At 41.6% G+C, this 20,746-nt stretch overlaps 1 protein-coding gene across 4 annotated transcripts in view; it reads left to right on the forward strand.

The window, feature by feature from the left end:
• The window catches only part of LOC121525879 (SLIT and NTRK-like protein 3), a 33,893-nt gene extending 16,436 nt beyond the window's left edge, over positions 1 to 17,457 (forward strand). For all 4 annotated transcript variants that reach the window (XM_041812070.1, XM_041812073.1, XM_041812071.1 and 1 more), the window contains exon 7: positions 14,995 to 17,457. In XM_041812070.1, the coding sequence (XP_041668004.1) occupies positions 14,995 to 16,104 (1,110 nt within the window). In that variant the 3' untranslated portion in view covers positions 16,105 to 17,457. The remainder of the gene's footprint in view (positions 1 to 14,994) is intronic.
• The last annotated feature ends 3,289 nt before the right edge of the window (positions 17,458 to 20,746 follow it).

Here is a 20,746-nt window from a genome sequence, read left to right on the forward strand (position 1 = left end):
TAATTTTACCTGTGTCACATTAAGTACATTTTGGACATCATAATAAATGCATATTGGTTCCAAATATCGGTGTATATTAGGGCTGAAAGATTCCTCCAATTATTCAGGTGATTCGCGTAAAAAAATTCCTCGAGGCAAATTATCTGCCTTGAAGCTTCGCTTAAATGAGTCATGTATCCCTATACGGCCATGCTGTAAACTTGGACATTGTGCTGTGTGTTGCATGCCGTGCTGTGTTTCGTACGGAGGTCTATTTGTGTGGCACAATGCACTTGTTTTCGCTGTTACTATAATGTAACATGCATGATTTGAGGCATGATAATCACAAAGGAAGAGAAGTTGATGCAGTGATGTTTACAGGCACGCGACCTGTGTTTTTACACATCCACTGGTCGTGGCTTTATGGCAAATATGGCACTGTGCCTGCACCGGTGAACCTACGCAGATCGCCAAGTTGATCTCGCCTGCATGACTCGCTGGTGTAAGACAGCCCTCAGTTTGTGTCTGCAGACTTAAGGGGATTTCATAAACTTCTCTGACTAACCCGACAGTTTCACAGAACACTGTCAGGCTCCATGATTCAAGTCCTGTTTTGGTGCGCTCTCTCTCTCTCTCTCTCTCTCTTCTGCATGTGCACATTATACATTTAATTATAAATTATTATAATTATTTGCTCACAGACGTCTTGATTGCAGTGTTTATTTCAAAAGTTTCAGCATCCCGAATAATTTGATAAGACTTATATTGAAAATAAATTCATACCAATTAAATAGAAACACGCCACAGACAGTGACTGAGACAGACACAGGTCATACAGGTCATAGAAGCAGCTTTATCCCTTAAAATGTGTTCTCCATGTAAGTTGGCAGTCTTAAAAGGTCATATTTTTTATGGTGGATGAACTCACAAACAAAAAATGTGCAGAAATTAAAAGCAAACAACCTTTGAAAAATACATCATATTCCTGAAATCTAATAGTTCACCTTTCAGACAGCAGACCACTGTGTGAATGATGAAGCTCTGTTCTTGCTCGAATGTGAAATATTACAATTATGCATAAAGTAGAGGATGTTAAAGTGATGAAAGTATCCCTTTACTTTAATGGCAAATTGGAAAATAAAAATAAACTATTATAGAAGAAATAAAGTGTTGGCACCCAAAATTTCCTGGGAGAGGATCCCTAAAACCCCAAATATGGCATAATCTAATGTCATTATTTAACTTCCTTTCCTTGTAACTTTAAGAAATATAAACTGTCATCAGAACTTCATTGCACTTTGTAAAATATATTTTCTTTAGAGAAACTGTTAATACCAATTTTTAATGTAGAAGTAGTTAATTTAAGGGACCCAGCTTCTTTTTTCATTTATCTAGTACTACTCTTAAAAAAGCAAAAGGGACTGATAAAAAAAAAATGCAGACTTTCTTATTATAGTACTTGATTAATCGTCAGAAGAATCGATAGAGTACTCGATTACAAAAAGAATCAATTGCTGCAGCCCTAGTATGTATTACCTTAATTTGGTTGGTCTGAGCCCTGAAAAACCAATATTGATCAATCACTATTTATTTGCCTGTATTTGGAAAGGATACCTGAAGATAAACAGGAAATATGGGGAGAACTAGCAGGGGGAAGACATACAACACAGTGCCAAGACTGGGAACCGATCCCATGAGCTGTGAGTTGAGGATTACAACCTCTGTATATGGGTACCTGCTCTCCCCACTGAGCTAAACCGGTCCACACTGGGTGTTTCTATCCTCACTTTCAAAAAGGAGTAAGTGAAATATTTTTGCAGCAACTTGCACAAAACAAAAACAAAGTGACACCTAGTTTAATGTCCCGTGCTTATCAAGAGGCTACTGAAACATTAGCTTTACTATGGTACAGGGACCATGAACAGAGCTTTATAAAACAAGTGAAGTTGGCAGTGTGGGAGTACATTTTGGGTACACCAAAAAGGACCAGGGAGTCCCTCAAGACAATAGACATCTGATCTGAAAAAGTTGTATCTAAAGTTTCCAACACAACTCTCTTTATGCGTCATCTGCAGATCACAACCCAGCACTAAATGCCACAGGCAGTACATATTAACTGGCATATTACATTGAGACCAGCTCAGACTACACGAATCCAGCCAGATATTGGCCAAACTGCATCATCACAGCTCATTATCAAACCATGGGTCTGATTATGAAACCATGGGTCTGATTATGAAACCATGGGTCTGATTATGAGCTCTTGTCAAGTCATAAGCAACTCTTATGATTTGACAAGACTAGCATGTCAGTATTTTTCTTACATCATGGTCTACTTTGACACCCTGATCTAAAGTCAAGGAGGTGCATCCTGATACCAACCCATAGGAGAGCATTTGCTCCTTACTGTATCATTGCATCATTATTTACCAGAGTGAGTCCCTCCTTTTTCCCTCTCCAGGGATCCAGTGTGTACATTTTATTTTTATTTATGTTTTCACATGCATACCTCAGGTTCTGTCTCAAGAAGAGCCCGTCCATATTGTCCTCCTCTTGATACATCCTTTATTGTAATCCATTTTCCAATCCATAATTGTTTTTTGTTTGTTTTCTTCTTCTATGGGCAAAAGACTGCTAGCATCACATAGAGCGCTTCTGTTGTAGCTATGATTGACTCTCTTTGACCTGCCCCCTGATGACTTGTGAACCTGCTGTGGACTTGCACACAGTCACAGAGACAATGGTGACATCAGTGAAGAATGGGCTATCGGGATCACACTTGTAGTGTGGCCAGTTTGTCAGGCAAGATGGGACAAGATTTTTGTTGCATAGTCTGACATAGTGCCGTTGTGAAAGACCAAAAAAAATCAGCCTTTAGTGGAAAGTTACCTGATGAAACATTGAGTTGTTAGAGAATTAAATATAAACTTGTCACTTGAAATCAGTGGTGTAGCAGTGAAAGTCTGACTTTCAGGGGAACAGAAACAGATTTAAAGCGGCAGTTCATGGAAGACCAAATAGTTCTCTGAATGGCCTCAGTCTGTGGTAGTTTAACTATACATCCTCTCATCTGTGAGGAGTAAATGCTTAGCATGGTTGATTAATAAACCAGGTTCAAACAGTGTCAATTTTGGCAGCTATTTTTAATTTTAGTCTTAGTTTTAGTCTTTAAATGAAATGCATTTTAGTTTTAGTCATTTCTACCAGTTTTAGTTTTAGTCTAGTTTTAGTTGACGAAAACTCATGACATTTTAGTCTAGTTTTAGTCCATAAAAAGTCCTCACATTTTAGTCGTTATTTGTAGTCCAAGCATTTACTTTCTTGCCTTAATCTGGTCCCAATTATAGTAGTGTGTTCTCTGCACCCCTGCCAAACCTGGGGTCCCTGCTTTCTACAGCCGAGAGGCAGACAGATGCATTGCATTTTGACAGATTTACCCACAGTGGAGAAATTTCACAGATGTTTAATGTCTGACGAAAACTAAATTACATTTTAGTCTAGTTCTAGTCATTTTGACAAAAACTAAACTGAGTTTTTGTCAGTTTTAGTCATCACAGATCTATTTGTGTTAGTTTTAGTGTAGTTTTTGTCGTGGAAAAAAAGGCTGTTGACAAATAGTTTAAGTCATAGTTTTAGTCCATGAAATTAGCACTGGGTTCGAAACAACATGACAGCGGCGGCTTGTAGATTTCAGCACTGTTCGATAGAGTTTTATTATTACAGTTCAGTTATTTTTACCCCTTTTACTCCATCCATCCATCCGTCTTTCAATCCATCCATCCAGCCAGCCATTAGTCGGTCCATGCATCCATCCATCCATGATTTATTTTTTCAAAAACTTTGAACAAACTTTTAGATATCAATTTCTGTGGCCAATTGTAAGATATTTTTTTTTAACCTAGATCCATTTAGAAGATAAATAGTCATGATTGACAGATGATGACAGTAGAAATACACTTTATCACAGATATAAGTTGACAATTCTCCAGGAGCATTAATGAAGTTGTATGTTTTTTTTTTTTTAACTATTAATGAAACACCATCATTCTGGGCCACTCAGCATGTCCAATTTAAGTTAAACTTTGCTCAATTCTTTGTTGTCATTTTTCAACTCAAAATACCGTGATGAATAACATTAAAATGTGCAATTAAGTGCCGGTCTAAGTTCCTGAGTGTTGTGGAACGGGTTTTCTTTGAGGTGTACTTTGCTCTGTTCAGCTTCCCCTTAACCCTGACCAGTCTCCCAGCTACTGAAAAACACCCCAACAGTATGATGCTCCCACCACCATGCTTCACTGTTGGGATGGTATTGAGCAGGTGATGAGCCGTGCCTGGTTTCCTCCAGACATAACATTGAGAATTAAGGCCTAACAGTCCAATCTTGGTTTCATGAGAGAATCTTGTTTCTCACAATCTTAGAGTCCTTTGGGTGCTTTTCTGTAAACTCTAAGTGGGTTTCTATGTGTATTGCATGAGGTTTCTGTCCAGCCACTCTGCCATAAATCCCAGATCAATGGAGGGCTACAGTGATGGTTGTCCTTATTGAATTTTGCCCCATCCCCACACAGGATCTCTGGAGCTTAGTCAGAGTGACCATCATATTCTAGGTCCCCTCTTTTACTAAGACTCAAACTGACCTGTTGCTCAGTTTGACCAGCCGACCAGCTCTTGGAGAGTCCTGGATTCACTTAACTTCTTCCATTTTTCAATTATGGAGGCGACTGTGCTATTGGGAACCTTCAGTGCAGCAGAATTTTTGGTATCCTTCCCCTGATCTGTGGCTTGCAGCAATCCTGTCTTTGAGCTCTCCTGGCAGTTCCTTTGACCTCATGGCTTGGTTTTTGCTCTGATATGCACTGTCAACTGTGAGGCCTTCTATAGAGAGGTGTGAGCCTTTCCAGATCAGGTCCAGTCAATTTAATTTACCCCAGGTGGACTCCAGTCAAGGTGTAGAAACATCTCAGCAAAGATCAAAAGAAACGGGAAGCACCTGAGTTAAACCTTTGGTGCTTATACATGCCTAATCATATTCAAGTTAAAATCTGATGCAACAGGAACCAAAAATGACAGTCTAGCAATGTTTTTGTATGTAAAAATCCAGGGGGAATTGAACATGTCTATTTGGAGACTCTAAAAGGACATCTAGTAACAAAATGACAGAGCTATTGAATACTGAGTTTGCATTTTTATTTCAAATTTTAAAACGGCAATTTACTCAGAGAAAACAAATATTTGTTCCATTTTGGATATTCTTTTCCTTTCGATCAACTAAAACTCAAAAAGTAGCCAACATTACTCGGCCAAAACCGGTTTTGAAGAGTTTATAGCACATACATACTCAGTCCGTAATCCTCTCACATATCCTGTTAGTATTCCAGTTCTATCACACCGCAATATAGCAGTTTAGAATGAGAGAAGGAAAGGTCCTAGTGAGGAGGTCAGGTTGACATGAGGAAAAGATGATTGTGGACAGATTGCGCTGTGAAGGCCATTAGTTACAAAATAGACATAGGAGTTGCAACTCAGTGTGAGAAAGTTTGGAAAGCTGGCAAAGATTGGAGACATAGACAGCTGGATTAGGAGAGATATGAACACATGCACCAAGACAACACAATACACATCCATGCAAAGGGAGTCAGATTCTAATTCAGGGTTGTCTGGGATCTGTTAAGAAAGGAGTTTAAAACGGTTGTTTTGCAGAAAAGGTTACAGGACATGGCCTGTTCAGCTGGTGGGAGCTGGACGTGGTTTCCTGCATTTTGGTGAAGATATGATGTGTGTCAAAGAAATGGCGAAAAGCAAACCTTAAACTGAGCTCACTGAAGCCGAGAATGATCGGTCAAAAAGTGAAATGTGGCGCTCTCTGTGGTTTGGAATGATTCTGAACTACCATGTGATCCCATATATTCTGTCCTCTGTATGCTGGTTTCTGATTCAGTGCTGTGATCGATCTAGCTCTAATGAACAATCTCTCAGTCATGTAATCAAAGTCAAGTCTCGATAGCCCTTGTTCAAATCAGCCTCTCCCTACATCCTGAGAAAGTTAGAGAAAGTCTACGGATAGAACCAAAATACAGGCCACAGGATCATGTGGCTGTGCTTGTTTTGTTTCCTTAGAGTCTCTGAGACATTAAATACTTGTGCTGTTAAAAGATTTAAAAAATTAATCAAGTTAATCACATCACTATGCTGTGATTAATCATGATTAATCACAGCATTTTTTAAAATGTTTTAGCATTTCTTCATACACTTAAAAATTTTTAAACTCTCTTATTGTCAAGTGTTTTATTTTCATTCTCTGAATTCTATGTAAAGCACTTTGAAAGAGCTTTATAAAAAATATTATTTATAAATTATACCTATTGAATACTATCATTTACTTACATTTTTGTTTCAGATAAAAGAAGTGAAAGTACGGTGTTTGAACTATAGTTGTTAAACTTTAACATCTCAGCTTAGTTGTAATGGTTTGTAAATCTGAATGTCCTAATTCTCTGAGCAATCATATTTATAATCTGCAGACAAACACATCAGGTACAAAATAACTTCTGCTGTAAAGTGAATGATCAGGTGTGCTGTTACACTGAGGTAGCTGAAGTTGCTGACTGATGTCTAGTGGTCTCCTGTCAGTATAATAAATGTAGCTCAGACCAGCTGCTCCACTTTCACTGCCACACAGTTCACAGATTCTTGTGACTATAATTCTACTTGTTAGTGTTCTGTGGTAGGAGTCACCTAAGGCGATCTGGTGATCTCGATGTTGATGGTCTGCGGTCTTTGGCGAGCCATTAGCGATCGCATTAGTCAGTTTAGACGTCGTAGTTTTGTGGACAAATCCAGGTCTGCTGGACTCCGCCGGTGTAGTTTGACTACCATGGCTTGATCCTGTGTTGTTGTTAGCGTCTTTGCTAATAAAATGCGCTTTGCCCAAAGGTGGTACTTCAGACTCGTTGTGCTTCGGTGTAAAGACAGTTCATCACTGCAGTATGTACACACAGCTTTGCTTTTATCCTCAACTTTTATTTGCTGGAGTTTTAAAAGAAAACTGCCGTTAAGCAGACCTGGGTCTGTCTCCTCAGTCATCACTGCTGGCTGTGTCTGACCCGCCTGTCGCCTCTTCACCCCCAGGCACGTAAACATCCGTGCTGGAGGACTACGGGAGGAAGTTGTGGCCATACTTAGTCATATGATTAAAATGCGTTATTTTATTTTATTTTTTTACGTGTTAAGGTTTCACAATTAATCACGAGCGTTAACACACTTACGTTAACAGCCCTGTTAAATACACCACCCCTGTCAGACACAACCAACAGAAAATCAAATGCACAATATTTCATGTCAAAGAGAAGCAGTGTTTTTATAGTGTCTTTTATTGATGATTTTTGAGCCAGCAGTTTTTTTTTTTTTGACTAAAAGAAGTTGTTGGTTTTGTTTGTTGGACCCTTTCCTTCATCTGGATACAATGAATACTTGGATTTATATTGATATTTAAATACTTTATGACAGAGAAGGCAAGCAGCACACAATGTGAGTTTGTATTTTTGCTGTGTTTTTCTCACGTTTAAGGGATACTTTCTGTTTCTGTGTATGTGTTAGCCATTACTGCTGGACTTTGTTAGAATCTTGAGACTCTCCTCATACTAACAATGACCATTTGACCAAGTTTACTTCATATTTCACACTTTTAATGAGTGTATAAAGCCCTTACAACTCCAAACAGCCAGAATACTGGCTGGTGCGGGACAAAGAGTTAATTATGTCTTCACGGGGGTCCCCAGGTGATTGCCTGCCCTTGTCTGATGGCCTCTGGATTACAGAGTAGCAGTAAAAACATGGTGTGAAGTTTCACCGGTTTAATTGTTCTGTTTTTGAGAAAGAGGGTTGGATTTGACTAAGATAACTCAGGGTGGACGGATAAATGTGCCAAGTTTGTGACTCAAAGTCAGGGGGTTCAGATTACTGATTTTAAGAAGTAGTCCCAACCATAGACAATGGGTCCGCCTCCCATGCCCGGACCCCAGGTCTGGAAGGGAACCAACAACAGAGTGCAGTTGGTGCCTCAACTATTTGAAAAAACTGTTCAATGGTTAATTCCCTTCTCTGAGATTTTGCTGAATGTTGTCACTGGGGTTGAATTCCAGCCACTGTTTAGCATCGGCCATATTGTGGTTATTGTGGTCTAACAAGGTTTCTAAGGCTAACGTTGATCTAGCCAGAGTCTTGGACAGTCAAATGACCTTCATAAAAACAAAACATGCAGGCTGGAAAACTAGGTCTAACTATACGTGTATTCATACTCTACTGATTTGATACGGAACAGACGTGTACCGAGTGATTTCATGTGAAGCGAAGCTCATACATGCTAGGGGAAACAGCAGTGCAAACCACACTGTCCTAGCAGCCACACAACCAGAGCAAACAAAAGCAATAGCCTGAATATTCCCAGCTACAGCATCTCCTGCTTGAGAACGCTCTGTTTCTCAGTGAAATACAACAGTGGACAAAGACAAGGAAATTATTCAGTAGGTGCATCGCTTACATCAAATCAGTTAAAGCATTTCGAAACAGCACTTCACAAACATGAGCGTCACTGCAAAGAGGAGAAAAACATGGAGCAAACACAGCTACATTTGAAAGTTTAGCAGCCTCTTTCTAGAAATTTCTGAGAAGACAAACTCGATTAGACGTAAATGACAGTTTTTAAGCAGAACTACAATCATTTACATTTTTGAAACTACAGGATTTAAACACCTGTTAAAGATAACTGAGCCAAAATAAAGAAATCCCTCCCCTTTATGAACCTCCAATGACTTGGAATCTCTTTCTTGTAACACTGATGCATTGGTTTGGTGAATCCAATTGTACATAAATGTGGTACCTTTAAATGTTGGCCTCAGGAGAGGGGAAATCTGTCATGTCTGCAGTATTCTGAGACCCTGACCTCTTTATCTGCTCAGATGGTCTGCAAAAAGTGCCCTCAAGCTTTGTAGTAGGTCCTATTGGTTAAAAAAGTAATCCAGTGCTAAAATCCATGATTAAATCTGCAGGATAGACGTTAATTAGTGCACTTAACAAGCTAACTAACAGCTGTATGATGATGTGTTCAAGGTCGACAGGGAAATTTGATATAAAAAATAAACTAGTATTTGCATAATTTATTTCATTATCCTTATATGTTGAAGACCATTTTATTTTTGCTTCAATTACCATACCAAACCATGAATAAAAATGAGGTTCACATGGAACTGAAACTTTTGTGTGCCCTTACACCCCTATTGTTTAGCCTTTTTTAAGTGAAACTGTCAGAGGTCCTTGTAAGTAATAAGTGGACCAACCACAGGAGATACCAGTTAGCATGGCTGCTTAAGGGGCTACATATCCTTACAGACAGGGCTATTTGGTTTTGAGTAATTTAGCTCGTTTAAATGCGGAAAACCCCTTCCTTTAAAAATATTGGAGCTTTCTAGAGAAAATTCTCAGCCCCTTTTTTTCCTGATAGAAAGCTAATTTGTTTTAGCACTGTTTCACCATCTATGAAAATAAAATTTCATTGACTCTCCCACTCTCTAAAATCTGGGCCAACATAAACTTTTCTCAGGGGTTTTCAAGTTTCTGAATGACACAAGAGGGAGGCATTATCAGCATCATAATAAAGTAAATATGACCCCTTTTACAGGCAAAAGAAACTTAAGGTAATAATGCCCTCACTTACTTATTTTTTTTATTTAAAGGTGACCTATCATTACAGGTTTTTTCTTTTCATGGCATTAATTCACAGTGTACATACTGAGAAGTCAATACTGTATCTCCTGAACACAAAACAACCCAGTGGATATGTTTATGCCTTGGCAACGAATAAAATAAAAAAAAGGTAATGTCAGCCAATATTTAAAACTGCACAGCTCTGCAAAAACACCACGGCCACAGGTGTTTATGACATAAACACATTAACTCGATAAAAGCTGCTGAAATGCCAGGCTTTTAGCAGATCTATTTGACCTTCTCCAGGCAAACATAGCAGCATATTTTCTGTTTTTTAAAAAGAAGATGGACTTCAGTCTCATTCAGTAGCTGTTAATGCCTAATTATAAGATCTGATTTACAACATAGAAAGAGGATTTTTCTATTATAAAGAGGATTATTTACAATTTTGTCCTTAAAAAAATGTTTGCAATGCTCTTTTAGGGTGGGCTTAAATACACACTATTAGTGTTATAGGACTATTTTATATCTTTATTAGGGCTGTCAAAAAAATCTTAACTTTTAGTCGCAATTAATCTCAAAATTTCTGGAGTGTATTGTGATTATCCTTTTTATCACATTTTAAACTGCCACTGTTTTGCATTTTTGAATATTTTACTCCTGTAATGGTTATTGACTTCCTGTTTGGACACAGGTCTGCTTCTATTGGTAGATCAGAGATTTTTAACATGAGGAAACACCAGGGGCAAAAGGAGGTTGTCATGGATTGAAAAGGAAATAATGGAAATAATGTTAGTTTTCAAGGTGAAATTAGGCAGTAAGGAGTAAAGATCGACTCTTTGAACAGGTGCATCTAAAAAAAAATGATATCATAAAAGAGTTCAATTTTTCCTGTGATTTAATTAAAGAAGTGAAACTTCTGTATATTTTTGATTCATTATTACAAAGTAAGAAATGTCAAGACTTTTTTTGTTTAAATTTTGATGATTATAGTTTACACCCCACAAAATTGAAAATCCACTATCTCAAAATATTAGAATATCACAAAGGTCAGTCAAAAGGGATTTAGAATACAAAAATGTTCACCTGGAAAATATTCTCATTTTTTCTTTCAGTTATTGGTTGGAGCTCCTTTTGCACAAATTACAGCATCTATACAGCATGGCATGGAGCCAAAGTCTGTGGCACTGAAGCCCAGGTTGCTCTGGTAGCAGCCTTCAGCTCATCTGTATTGTTGATACAGGAGTATCTTATCTTCCTCTTGACCACACTCCAGAGATTGTCTTCAGGGTTTCAGGTCAGTCTAGTTGGCTGGCCAATCAAGCACAGTAATACCAGGGTCAGCAAACCAGTTTCTGGTAGTTTTGGCTTCACTGTGGGCAGGTGACAAGTCCAGCTGGAAAAGGAAACCAGTATCTCCATAAAGCTTCTCAGCAGATGGAAGCATGAAGTGCTCTAAACTCTGTTAGACTGCCGACAGCTGGACTTGATAAAGTGGACCAACAGCAGCAGGTGACATGGCACCTCAAACCAACACTGACGGTGGAAGCTGAAAACATTGGACTTCAAGCACTGTGCCTCTCTGATCTTCATCCAAACTCTGGGACCCTGATTTCCAAATGGAATTCAAAATTATTTTTCGTCTGAAAACAGGACTTAGAACCACTAAACAGTGGTTTAGTTTTTTTTCTCCTTAGCCCATGTGAGATGCTGATGACATCTGTGGTTCAGGAGTGGCTCGACACACAACACTTTCATCTCTTGGACCCGTCTGTATAGTCGCTCTTGATCCACTGACTCTAGCTTCAGTCCACTCCTTGTGAAGCTCCCCTAAATCCTTGAATCTTTGTGTGACAGTCCCCTAAAGGCTGAGCTCATTCCTGTAGCTTGTGCACCTTTTCTCACCACACTTTTCTACTCCAGTCAACTTTTCTATGAATATGTTTTTAATACAGCCTCTGAGAAAAGCCTGCCCCTGCAGAGGGTGACCGTCTTATTACCCTCCTTGTGGAGGGTGTCAGTGACTGTCCTCTGGACATTTGTGAGGTCGGTAGTCTTCCCCATGGTTGCAGTTGTGTGTACTGAACCAGAGGGAGAGAATGAAGGCTCAGGAAACCTTTGCAAATTGGAATTTTACACAGCATTTTAATATTTTTAGATAGTGGATTTTTGATTTTTATGAGCTGTGAGCTGTATTCATCAAGATTAAAACAAAAAAAGTCTTGAAATGTTTTCAGTTTGTATGAGATTAATCTAGAATGAATGGAAATGTGAACTTTTACATAATTTTCTAATTTTTTTGAGATGCACCTGTAAATCACTGTAGCTTCAGGGATGAAAAAGCATGCAATTAATATCAATTTTAAAAAATAAATGCACTAATTGTGGACCTTAATTAATTGTGATTAATGCTATTAATCTTGACATACTTAATTTGTATGCAACAAAAAGATGAAACAGGACCTTTATAGAGCTTTGCAACATACTACCATCACAGAAAAAGCCAGATATCTAGAGCAGCAGCATTAGAAGAGGGTGTTTGTTTTCTCTTAGAATTAAAGATCAAGGGCTTCTCTCCAGACTCACCATGTTGCAGTGATGTTCAGCAATCACACAGGCAGAGAGTCAGTAGATTTCTCTACTGACAATAGCCTCAATGGAGCGCAGACTCCTGCTCTTTGCTCCCTGCGATTACTACAGCACTCTCTCCACCTACATGAAACACAAACCGCTGGATAGAACAAGTTCATGCCCCTTCTCGAGGGGTTGTTCAAGGCGCTCTGGGAAATATAGGAAATCACTATCAGAGGTAGAGGGCAGGCAGGCGTTGTAAGCGTGAGTGCAGTACACTATGAAAGAAAATGACAACACTTTGAGTGGAGAAAAAAAATAAGCCTCTTGAAATGCACTCAGAATGATGAAGTTTAATTTTGCAACAGTAAATGGTGTGGCGCATCTCTCTGGGTTTGTATGTAAAATATCTCTAGAGCCCAAAAGACACTTTTCCAATACACACATTTTTCAGAAAAAAAAAAAAAATTTGCGTACACTGCAGATTCTTCCTCAAATGCGTTCTTTTCATTTTCGCTCTGTATTATTCAAAAGACAATGAAACACATTCATCAGTATGGGGAAAAAGCTTGGCAAGCCGAAGCTCAGGGGCGTCTCTGCAACCAGAGACTACAGCAAAATCCCTGCAGCAGATCCTCCAAAAAATCTGCTTCTATTGACTGTATTCCTGTGAACTAACTGCCGCAATTCTTATGACTGACAGTATATCCCTATTCCAGTAAAGTGATCAATTATAAGACACTAGGCGTGCTCTGAACATCCTGGATTTCTCCCCTGATGGGATCTTTTTTATGGCTCCCAAATAAATCTTGGACAATTATTGCCTGATCTTTGATCCCAGTCATAATGATAAAAACCCACAAGAGCAAATTTACTCTGCTGCTGCGGCCAAAGCGTGGCCGTTTCCATCCAAAATTGATGCCAGTATTTAAAACTAGCTGAGTATGGTTTTTAACAAAGGAGGTTTTTTTAATTGAATCCTTCTATAAAAATGTTCACTTAAAACAGGAACAGCGAAAAAACAGTTGGCTGAGTGTTTTCTGAATGTACTGCAAGTTAATTATACAGTATGATTTGAATACTATGTATGCTTTTGTGCGAGGACTGAGTTAACAAAGCTTCTCAGAAATAGACGATAATTTCATGCACTTTTGTTTTCTCTGTTACCAGCACCTGTGGAGCTAAGTGAAGGTCTGTAATTTGTCTTCACTCCAGAGCTTTGATTGACAGGTCGACAGCAAATCACACACCAGGTGATCAGGCGTATGAATTGTAAACGGTGTTTGACATGTTGGACAGATGCTTGCTAAAGAGACAGGGAGAGATCCCCTGGGATTTGCATGAAAGCAAATGATAGCCTGAATAAAATGCTCCAGGAGTTTCAACCAGATGGAAGCTTGTGATAATAAAAGTCATGTATCTGCAAAAACAAGCCAATTTATCCGTTTATTTTAAATGTCACCTTGTTTATAATGTGCATTCATGCTGAATAACAGCGCATTCGTGTCAAAATTATGCCAAAACATGGTAGACTGCACCTTTCAGAGCACCTTTATTGTGTTCAAACTGCGACAAAGTGTTGTTTCTACTCACTCTCCGGTTGTAATCATGCCATTATTGCAGGCTCACAAAAGCCCACAGTGGGCTAACTCCAATAAAGTGAAGGAGCTTCCTGTTGTTCAGAGCGAGGCATGGGGAAGTAGTCGTAGCTCCCACAACAGCAATGCTGAATCATCTCACAAAGCATCCATCTGTATCTGCAAGCCAGGGAGATGGCCTAACCAAATTAGCATGACAACATTTGCACAAGGCACTTGGAAGTGTGACAGAGGGAGAATATCAGCTTTCATTGCCAGTGTCATCGCTAAAGATACTGAAGAGATCAGTTCTACAGACAATAACGTGATGTAAGTGATTCCCCTTCGTTCGTAATCTGCTTTAGCCGTGTGGCAAAGTGGATGTTTGAGTTTGTTTTAGGAGGGGAAATCAAACTAGCTGGCAAAAGAAACAGGATTTACGCACTTACCTATTGGATTATAGCACACAGGAGGGCTGCATCACCTTCTGTCTGTTGTTAAAAAGCGCAGCGATGCTCTCACATGCTCGTCGCAGAACACCTGCCAGTGAGTTTGGTCGATAACCACTTCTCTAAACTGTGAGTGGTCTTTATTGTAGACTGAAATATTCCATATATCCTGCAGTAGCAAATGTGTGAATTGGTTTTCCAGAGAGCCCTTGTGGGTGGTATGGGTTGAATTGGTCACTGTTCGGATTGTTCACTGTGATTGAGAACATACTGTATCTGCCCACAGCCATTCAGCAAATGCAGGGACGTTAGTGTTTCCATGACCCTATAATGACATTATTTACATTTAATCACTACTTTAACATCACCTGCACTGAATGAAATATTAAGAGCAAACTCTGCGATGGTGGAGGGCGGCTGTATTCTATTATGCAAATGCTGAAAAGCTCATTTTATATTTCAGCTAGTGAAGGGAGCAGGCAGTGAGAGAGAAAAAACATCATTTTTCTTGTTGTCATCTTATTACTCTGCATGCTTCTGGCTTATTCTTCAGCACAGGAAACTTTACCATGTTACCAATATATCTCACAAATATGTCAGCAAAATTATCAGCTTTTTTTGTTTACATTCAGGGAAGTGATTCATGATTTTGTATTGCATGGCAGGACAGTAATTAGTGTGCCACCTCACAATGACAACACTGTGTGTTTCTGCAGGTGGACTTGCAGCAGAACCCATGGGAGTGCAACTGTGAAGCGGCGCCACTCAAGCGTTGGCTGGAGGGGCTCAGTGCCGTGGTGGTGGTGGGAGAAGTGGTCTGTCACTCCCCGGAAAAGACCAAAGGCGTCGACTTGCGCTCCCTCTCCATGGAGCTGCTGTGCCCCGAGTTGGAGCCGCAGGAAGACCAGGAGCAGGACGAGCAGCAGACGGCAACCTCCACTGCCCCAGACGGGGGCGTATCAGTCAGCTACCCCGGCTCAGGCCCCGGCCCAATCCCTCCTGGGAAGGATTCGATCCCTCTGTCAGTGCTGGTGCTCAGCTTGCTGGTTCTGTTTGTGTCTGCGTTCTTTGCGGCGGCGGCACTAATCGCCTACGCCCTCAGGAGGAGGGACAAGCTGCCTTTCCGCCGCCAGGGAGAGGTGGACTTGGCAGGGATCCAGATGGAGTGTGGGATTTTCACCGAGCAGACGCACCACCACCATCACCATCACCATCATGGCCTCCCAGAGACACCGCCTCTACCTGCGCCTGAACACAACCACGTCTATGACACAATCTTGCCCCCTGAGGCTGCGCTTAAAGGTCAAACGCCAACCACAGCCTCGCACATGTGTAGCAACCCCATCTATAAGGAGGAGCAGGACGCAGCAGTGAAGCAGCGAACGCAGACAAGCGGGGAGGGAGGTTACAGCTCTGCAGCAGAGAAGGAGAGGGAGTGGACCTTGGAGGTGTCTTCATCGCCCATCAACACCATCACTGGAGCTATGGGACCGCTCGCCGGCCTCCACGGGAACGGCATCCTCTGCCCTACTGTCATTGACAGTCAAGGCCCCACCCCTAAAGTGGAACTGGTGGACTGCCTCTTCAGACTTCCCACCCCTGAGTTTAGAGACCTGCCAGACAGGTATGCTAGACCGCCACCCTGCTACCCCCACCCACAAGACTCCAAACAAGACGCCAGACCCGACCAAACGCTTGTGGTCACCACTGCCAGTTCCCCAGCAGGCGGTGGAAACAGTAGCCAGAGCGAGCAGGGAGCAGGAGAGCAGAGACTGAGGACCACTCCGGACTACATGGAAGTGCTGGACCGCTCTTACCAGTTTTAACAATCCTCTTCCTCCTCCTCCACCTTGTCCTCCTCTTCCTGCTGCTCCTCCTCTCTTGTCTCCTCATCATCTCCTTCTCTGGCGATGAATCATCTGCTAACAATGACTCCTGTACAGAGGCTGGCGTGGCTTTGAGGAGCCTGTGGGGGAGCAGGACTACGCCACACACCATGTTTATTCTTGGATAACAAGCTGAGGTCAGTTTTTTTGTATTTCCCCCACAACAGGTCGGTGTTCGGCGAGGATTAGCTGATCCCAGAAATCTGCCTGGAGGCAAAACTTCAGCAGCAGCTACTATAGAAATGTTCCCTCCATTACGCCTCACAATCATAAAAAAAGCACTGAGGCGCTGTCTTTTTTTCTACTCAGCTCCACATTGAGCAGGAGACATCATGGTAATGGTAACGGTGGGCATTAATGTCCGTATTATCACTGGTAGGACCTACGCAGAGGGGAAATGCAGCAGCCCCTCTGCAGCATCAAACGCAGAGCCGTAAATGTGTCAGGAGTGTGGACACGTCAGACGGAGAAACAAAGCAAGAGGGGAGGGAAGTGACCGGAAAAAGCCAAGTGCCTTAGCAATGAACAGCCAGCAGCGTGGTCAATGCTTATTTTTCTATGAATACAGATCTATTTATCTAAACAAAGAGGTTTGACTACCACCGGATGGGACGCTGATGGACGACAGAGACTGAAAGCAATCAAAGCCGCCTGATAATTGCATTCCCTGGATGAGCCAAAAATAATAATATACACAGTCAATATTGGAGTTGTTTGTTTGCAGTTCAGTTCATTTTCATCCCATTCACTCAACATAATTTTACCTATCCAGTTGATTCTTTTACAGGGCTAGATGAAAGACATATTCAGGAGTGACAGTGGATCGCAGAGGAATCGATTCATTTGTTTTTCTTAGACTTACTAAAGGAAGGCCGACATACGGATGGACATTGTGGCAATGGATGCATTTTGAATTTTATTAATCAGTCAGACTAAATGGGGCCAGGAGGACCTCTGCTCCCCGTTTTTCTTTCCTGGGACAAAGGCACTGCGGTTATTGTATTGATTTTTGAGTATTTCTCAAAGGAAAATTGAATGGCAGAGGATAAAGAAATGGACTACAAAAACTAGGCTTTTTTTCCAAAAAAAAAGAAAAAAAAAGGACTGACTCTTCTATCAACTATCGATTATTATCTTTTACGGAGGTACCTTTTTATGCTTTCATCTCCTACCAATAGTAGAGGCAGTTGTGAATATATTTATTCTTAGTTTTTGCGTGTTGAAGCTCTCCTGTAAGGGATCATGTTATATTACTGTATAGGATGATTCTGCATCTGGTTCAGACTTCTTACCGCCGACCCACGAAATACAATAAAGGGTGCTACGTAAAAAAATTGCACTGGAAGCTGTTGTGTGACAATCTGACACATGCATATATACATACACACACCCTGACCCTAATAAACGCACCATTGCCTTAATAGTGCATGAAAGGAACAGCTCAAGGTGTGTTAAGTCTGTAAGCTCATCTACACAGCGTGTTGGAGAAAAGCTGAGGCCTGCAGGGCTCCTCAAAAATGAAGATAGAAGCTAATAGTCCACATTAATGGTGTAAAATCAATACAATCTATTTGTAACTGAGGACATGTAATGCTGATGGCCCCGGGGCCATGGTTGAGGATTGCTCAATCATCTTCCAGCCCTGTGTCATTTCTAATCACCATATTCCTGCTTCCTTTACATTGCTCTTTTTGTCCTTTATTCCCTCTCTCCTTGCTCCGGCTGTCAGCTCAGCCTCACAAGACAGACGCTGCTCTATATGCGGCTCGACACACAGGTAGCACGGCGCTGAAGGGTGCCTACGTGTGTTTTTGTCTTTTCTTTCCGCCGTGCTCCCTGCATCCTTCGGTGATGAGTGCACTTCTTTCGATGCCTCCTCACTCACAGAACTCCGTTGCACAGATAATCCCCCTGTGGGTGCACATGTGTTCAGCGCTGGGACCATGTTTGTGAGAAGGGGTTCGCCTTTGTTCGTAGGTGTGTGTTTAAGGAAAGCTGCAGCAAGTGTGTGGCTGTGCGACGGAGAGAGTAAAAGTGGCGCCACAGCCTCCGTCCAGCCTTAATCCTCTAAGCTGTGTAGTTCACTCATGCCACATCAGCCCCATTGTGTCTCCAGACAAAGACGCCCAGTTAAAACTAAATGCCAGTTAAAGCAACAAACGACTAATTATAGCATCATTTTCTCCCTGTTATTCTCTCTCTCTTTCTTTCGTCCTCGCTTTCTTCTCACTTCCATGCAACATTTTCCACTCTGGACTCCTTCCAGCTGCGCGCATGTGTGTGCGTGCATGCGTTTTAGCCTCCCTGTATGCATCTCTATATGTGTGCTTGACTATCTGACAGCTTTGCCATGGTTCATGTGTTTGGGTCCTGTCAGAGCTGTCCTGTCACTGTGTGAAAAAAATCATTCATTTCCCAGAGTCGAGGATGAAAGCGTCTTTAGACTTCAAACGCCTTTGGGCCTCTGTGGCTTAGATTGCCTCTCGCTCTTCCTCCACCGCTGTGTCATTTATTCCTTTAAAAAAAAAAAAGGGAAAACAGTGCGGCTGTGGCATCGGTTAAGTAGAGATGGCAGAGACACGGAGAGGAGCTGGACAATTAGCCTGATTAAAACACTGTCATTTTGCATAATAGATTTAGCCTGAGCGGAGATAGGCGGATCCTTTCTGAGTGGAGGCATGAAACCATATTCTTCCCTGCATAAACACGCGGGGGTATTAAAAATGCACAGTTGGGCATAGTTTGATGTCAGTGAAAAGAGATCTATTTAAAAGTCATGGTGCATAGCTGCAGAAGCTTTGGTGTTTGGGCATGACAAATAGTTTGTGGTGGAGCTGGTCATCGCTCACAAACACACATGGACGAAAGCACGCATAAACATTCGCATCATTTTATCCACGCTGCTGCTGTGTGCACTTTTCTTCATACAAATATAAACATATAAATATGTACACAAACTGTACATACAAGCGCACAAGCAAACACGGTGTGACTGCTGCTGCTGCTGCAGCCGTGTGATGTTGTTTGGTTGCTCTGCATTGCAGTAATCGGCTCCTCTCTTCTCCTCTGCTCTCACCCACAGACAATCACTGGCTCTCAATGGACAACATCAGCAGGGGAAATACCTACAAAGAGCGAGACAGAGAGAGAGAGAGAGAGAGAGAGGAGGGGGAAGGAAGGATGGTGGAAGAAGGAGGATGATGAGAAGGTAGGGAGGGAATGAGGGAGTAAAGAGGACAGAGGGAGATTTGAGGGGGGAGATGAAAAGACGGGGAGAAAGATCAGCAAGCGGGTGTTTCCAGGCTTAAAGCTGCTGGAGGACTTGTTAATTTGTGAGTGAGAGGAGTTACAACAGAGAGGAAGAAAACGTACTTACAGTAGATGTGTGGATCGGGCGCAGATAAGTGCGAGTCTAACCACACTTCTGCTTTGTGTCTGCTCTCGGGCACGCGATGCCACCCACATGATCTCGCAGCTCAATTACGACTCCGTTTTGGCCAAAAGATGAGGGCTCCTACGCCTCTCAGAAAAACAGGACAATACTTATTTACAGTATCGTAAAGCAGAAATGGCACCTAATCGCCTAGGTGTGTTACAGTAAGCTGATGTGTGTCTTTCTGCTGGTGCAGTAAGCTGGTGTGGAGACACTAAGATGGCAGGGTACGGGCCTGTCTGATGGTGAAAACATCGCTTGAGCTTTGCAGAGCGTGTGCAGTGGCTTTCAAAGTGTGTGTGTTTTATATCTTTGTGCAGATTTGTGTGCGTTTTAAGGTTTGTATGAGGGAGATCAGAAACAGACAGAATAAGGAGAATATGGATGAGAGGATAAAAGAAGCAGCGAGTTGTTTTTAAAGTTTTTTTCCCTTTTTTGATTGTCAGAAAGAAGTAGATTGCTTTAAGCAGATTTTCAGTGGGTTTTTGAGTCTCCACACACCCAAAAGGTGTTGAGATTCGTGCTGCAAGGAGACAACGTTCGTGTTTGGTTTCTATCAGCTCTCAAAAGACAAGGAATAAAAAGCTTGGAAATGCAGATAACCTGCTGATCCTGCACCCCTGAAAGCAATAAAACAACAATAAATGATTAACTACAGATGCTTTTTGCTGCAAATGTCAGACTTGCAGTCGGATATTGATTTTCTCATCCAATTTTCCACCTTTTTATTATTCAGTATACAAGGATTATTCGGCGGATTGAGAGCTACAACAGCAGCCACAAAGCCTCAGGATCAGTGTCTCTCTGAAACAACTATGAGACATTGTTGATCGCACCATAAATTCTGATTTGCGAGGCCTGTCTACCCGTTGTTTCGACTTGCTTCCTCCCCTGTCAGGAGCGAGCCAGGAGCAGAGGATTAGAGCCTACCTCAGCACTGGAATGCCTGGTGGCTGCTGCAGCGCCGCTCCCATCACCTCCTTAAACACCCCAGCTGCTGGTTTTAGTATTGAGATGCGGTGGGCCACACAGCTGTCGACTTTGCTCTTCATTTATGATAAACTTAAGTCGGCCTTAATCTCCGCCCGTCGCCGTGTGTTGAACCAGTGTTTGGAACAACATGTTTATCTGGCGGGGAAAGACGAGTGG

Source organism: Cheilinus undulatus, linkage group 18, assembly GCF_018320785.1.
Source record: "Cheilinus undulatus linkage group 18, ASM1832078v1, whole genome shotgun sequence".
NCBI lineage: Eukaryota > Metazoa > Chordata > Actinopteri > Labriformes > Labridae > Cheilinus > Cheilinus undulatus.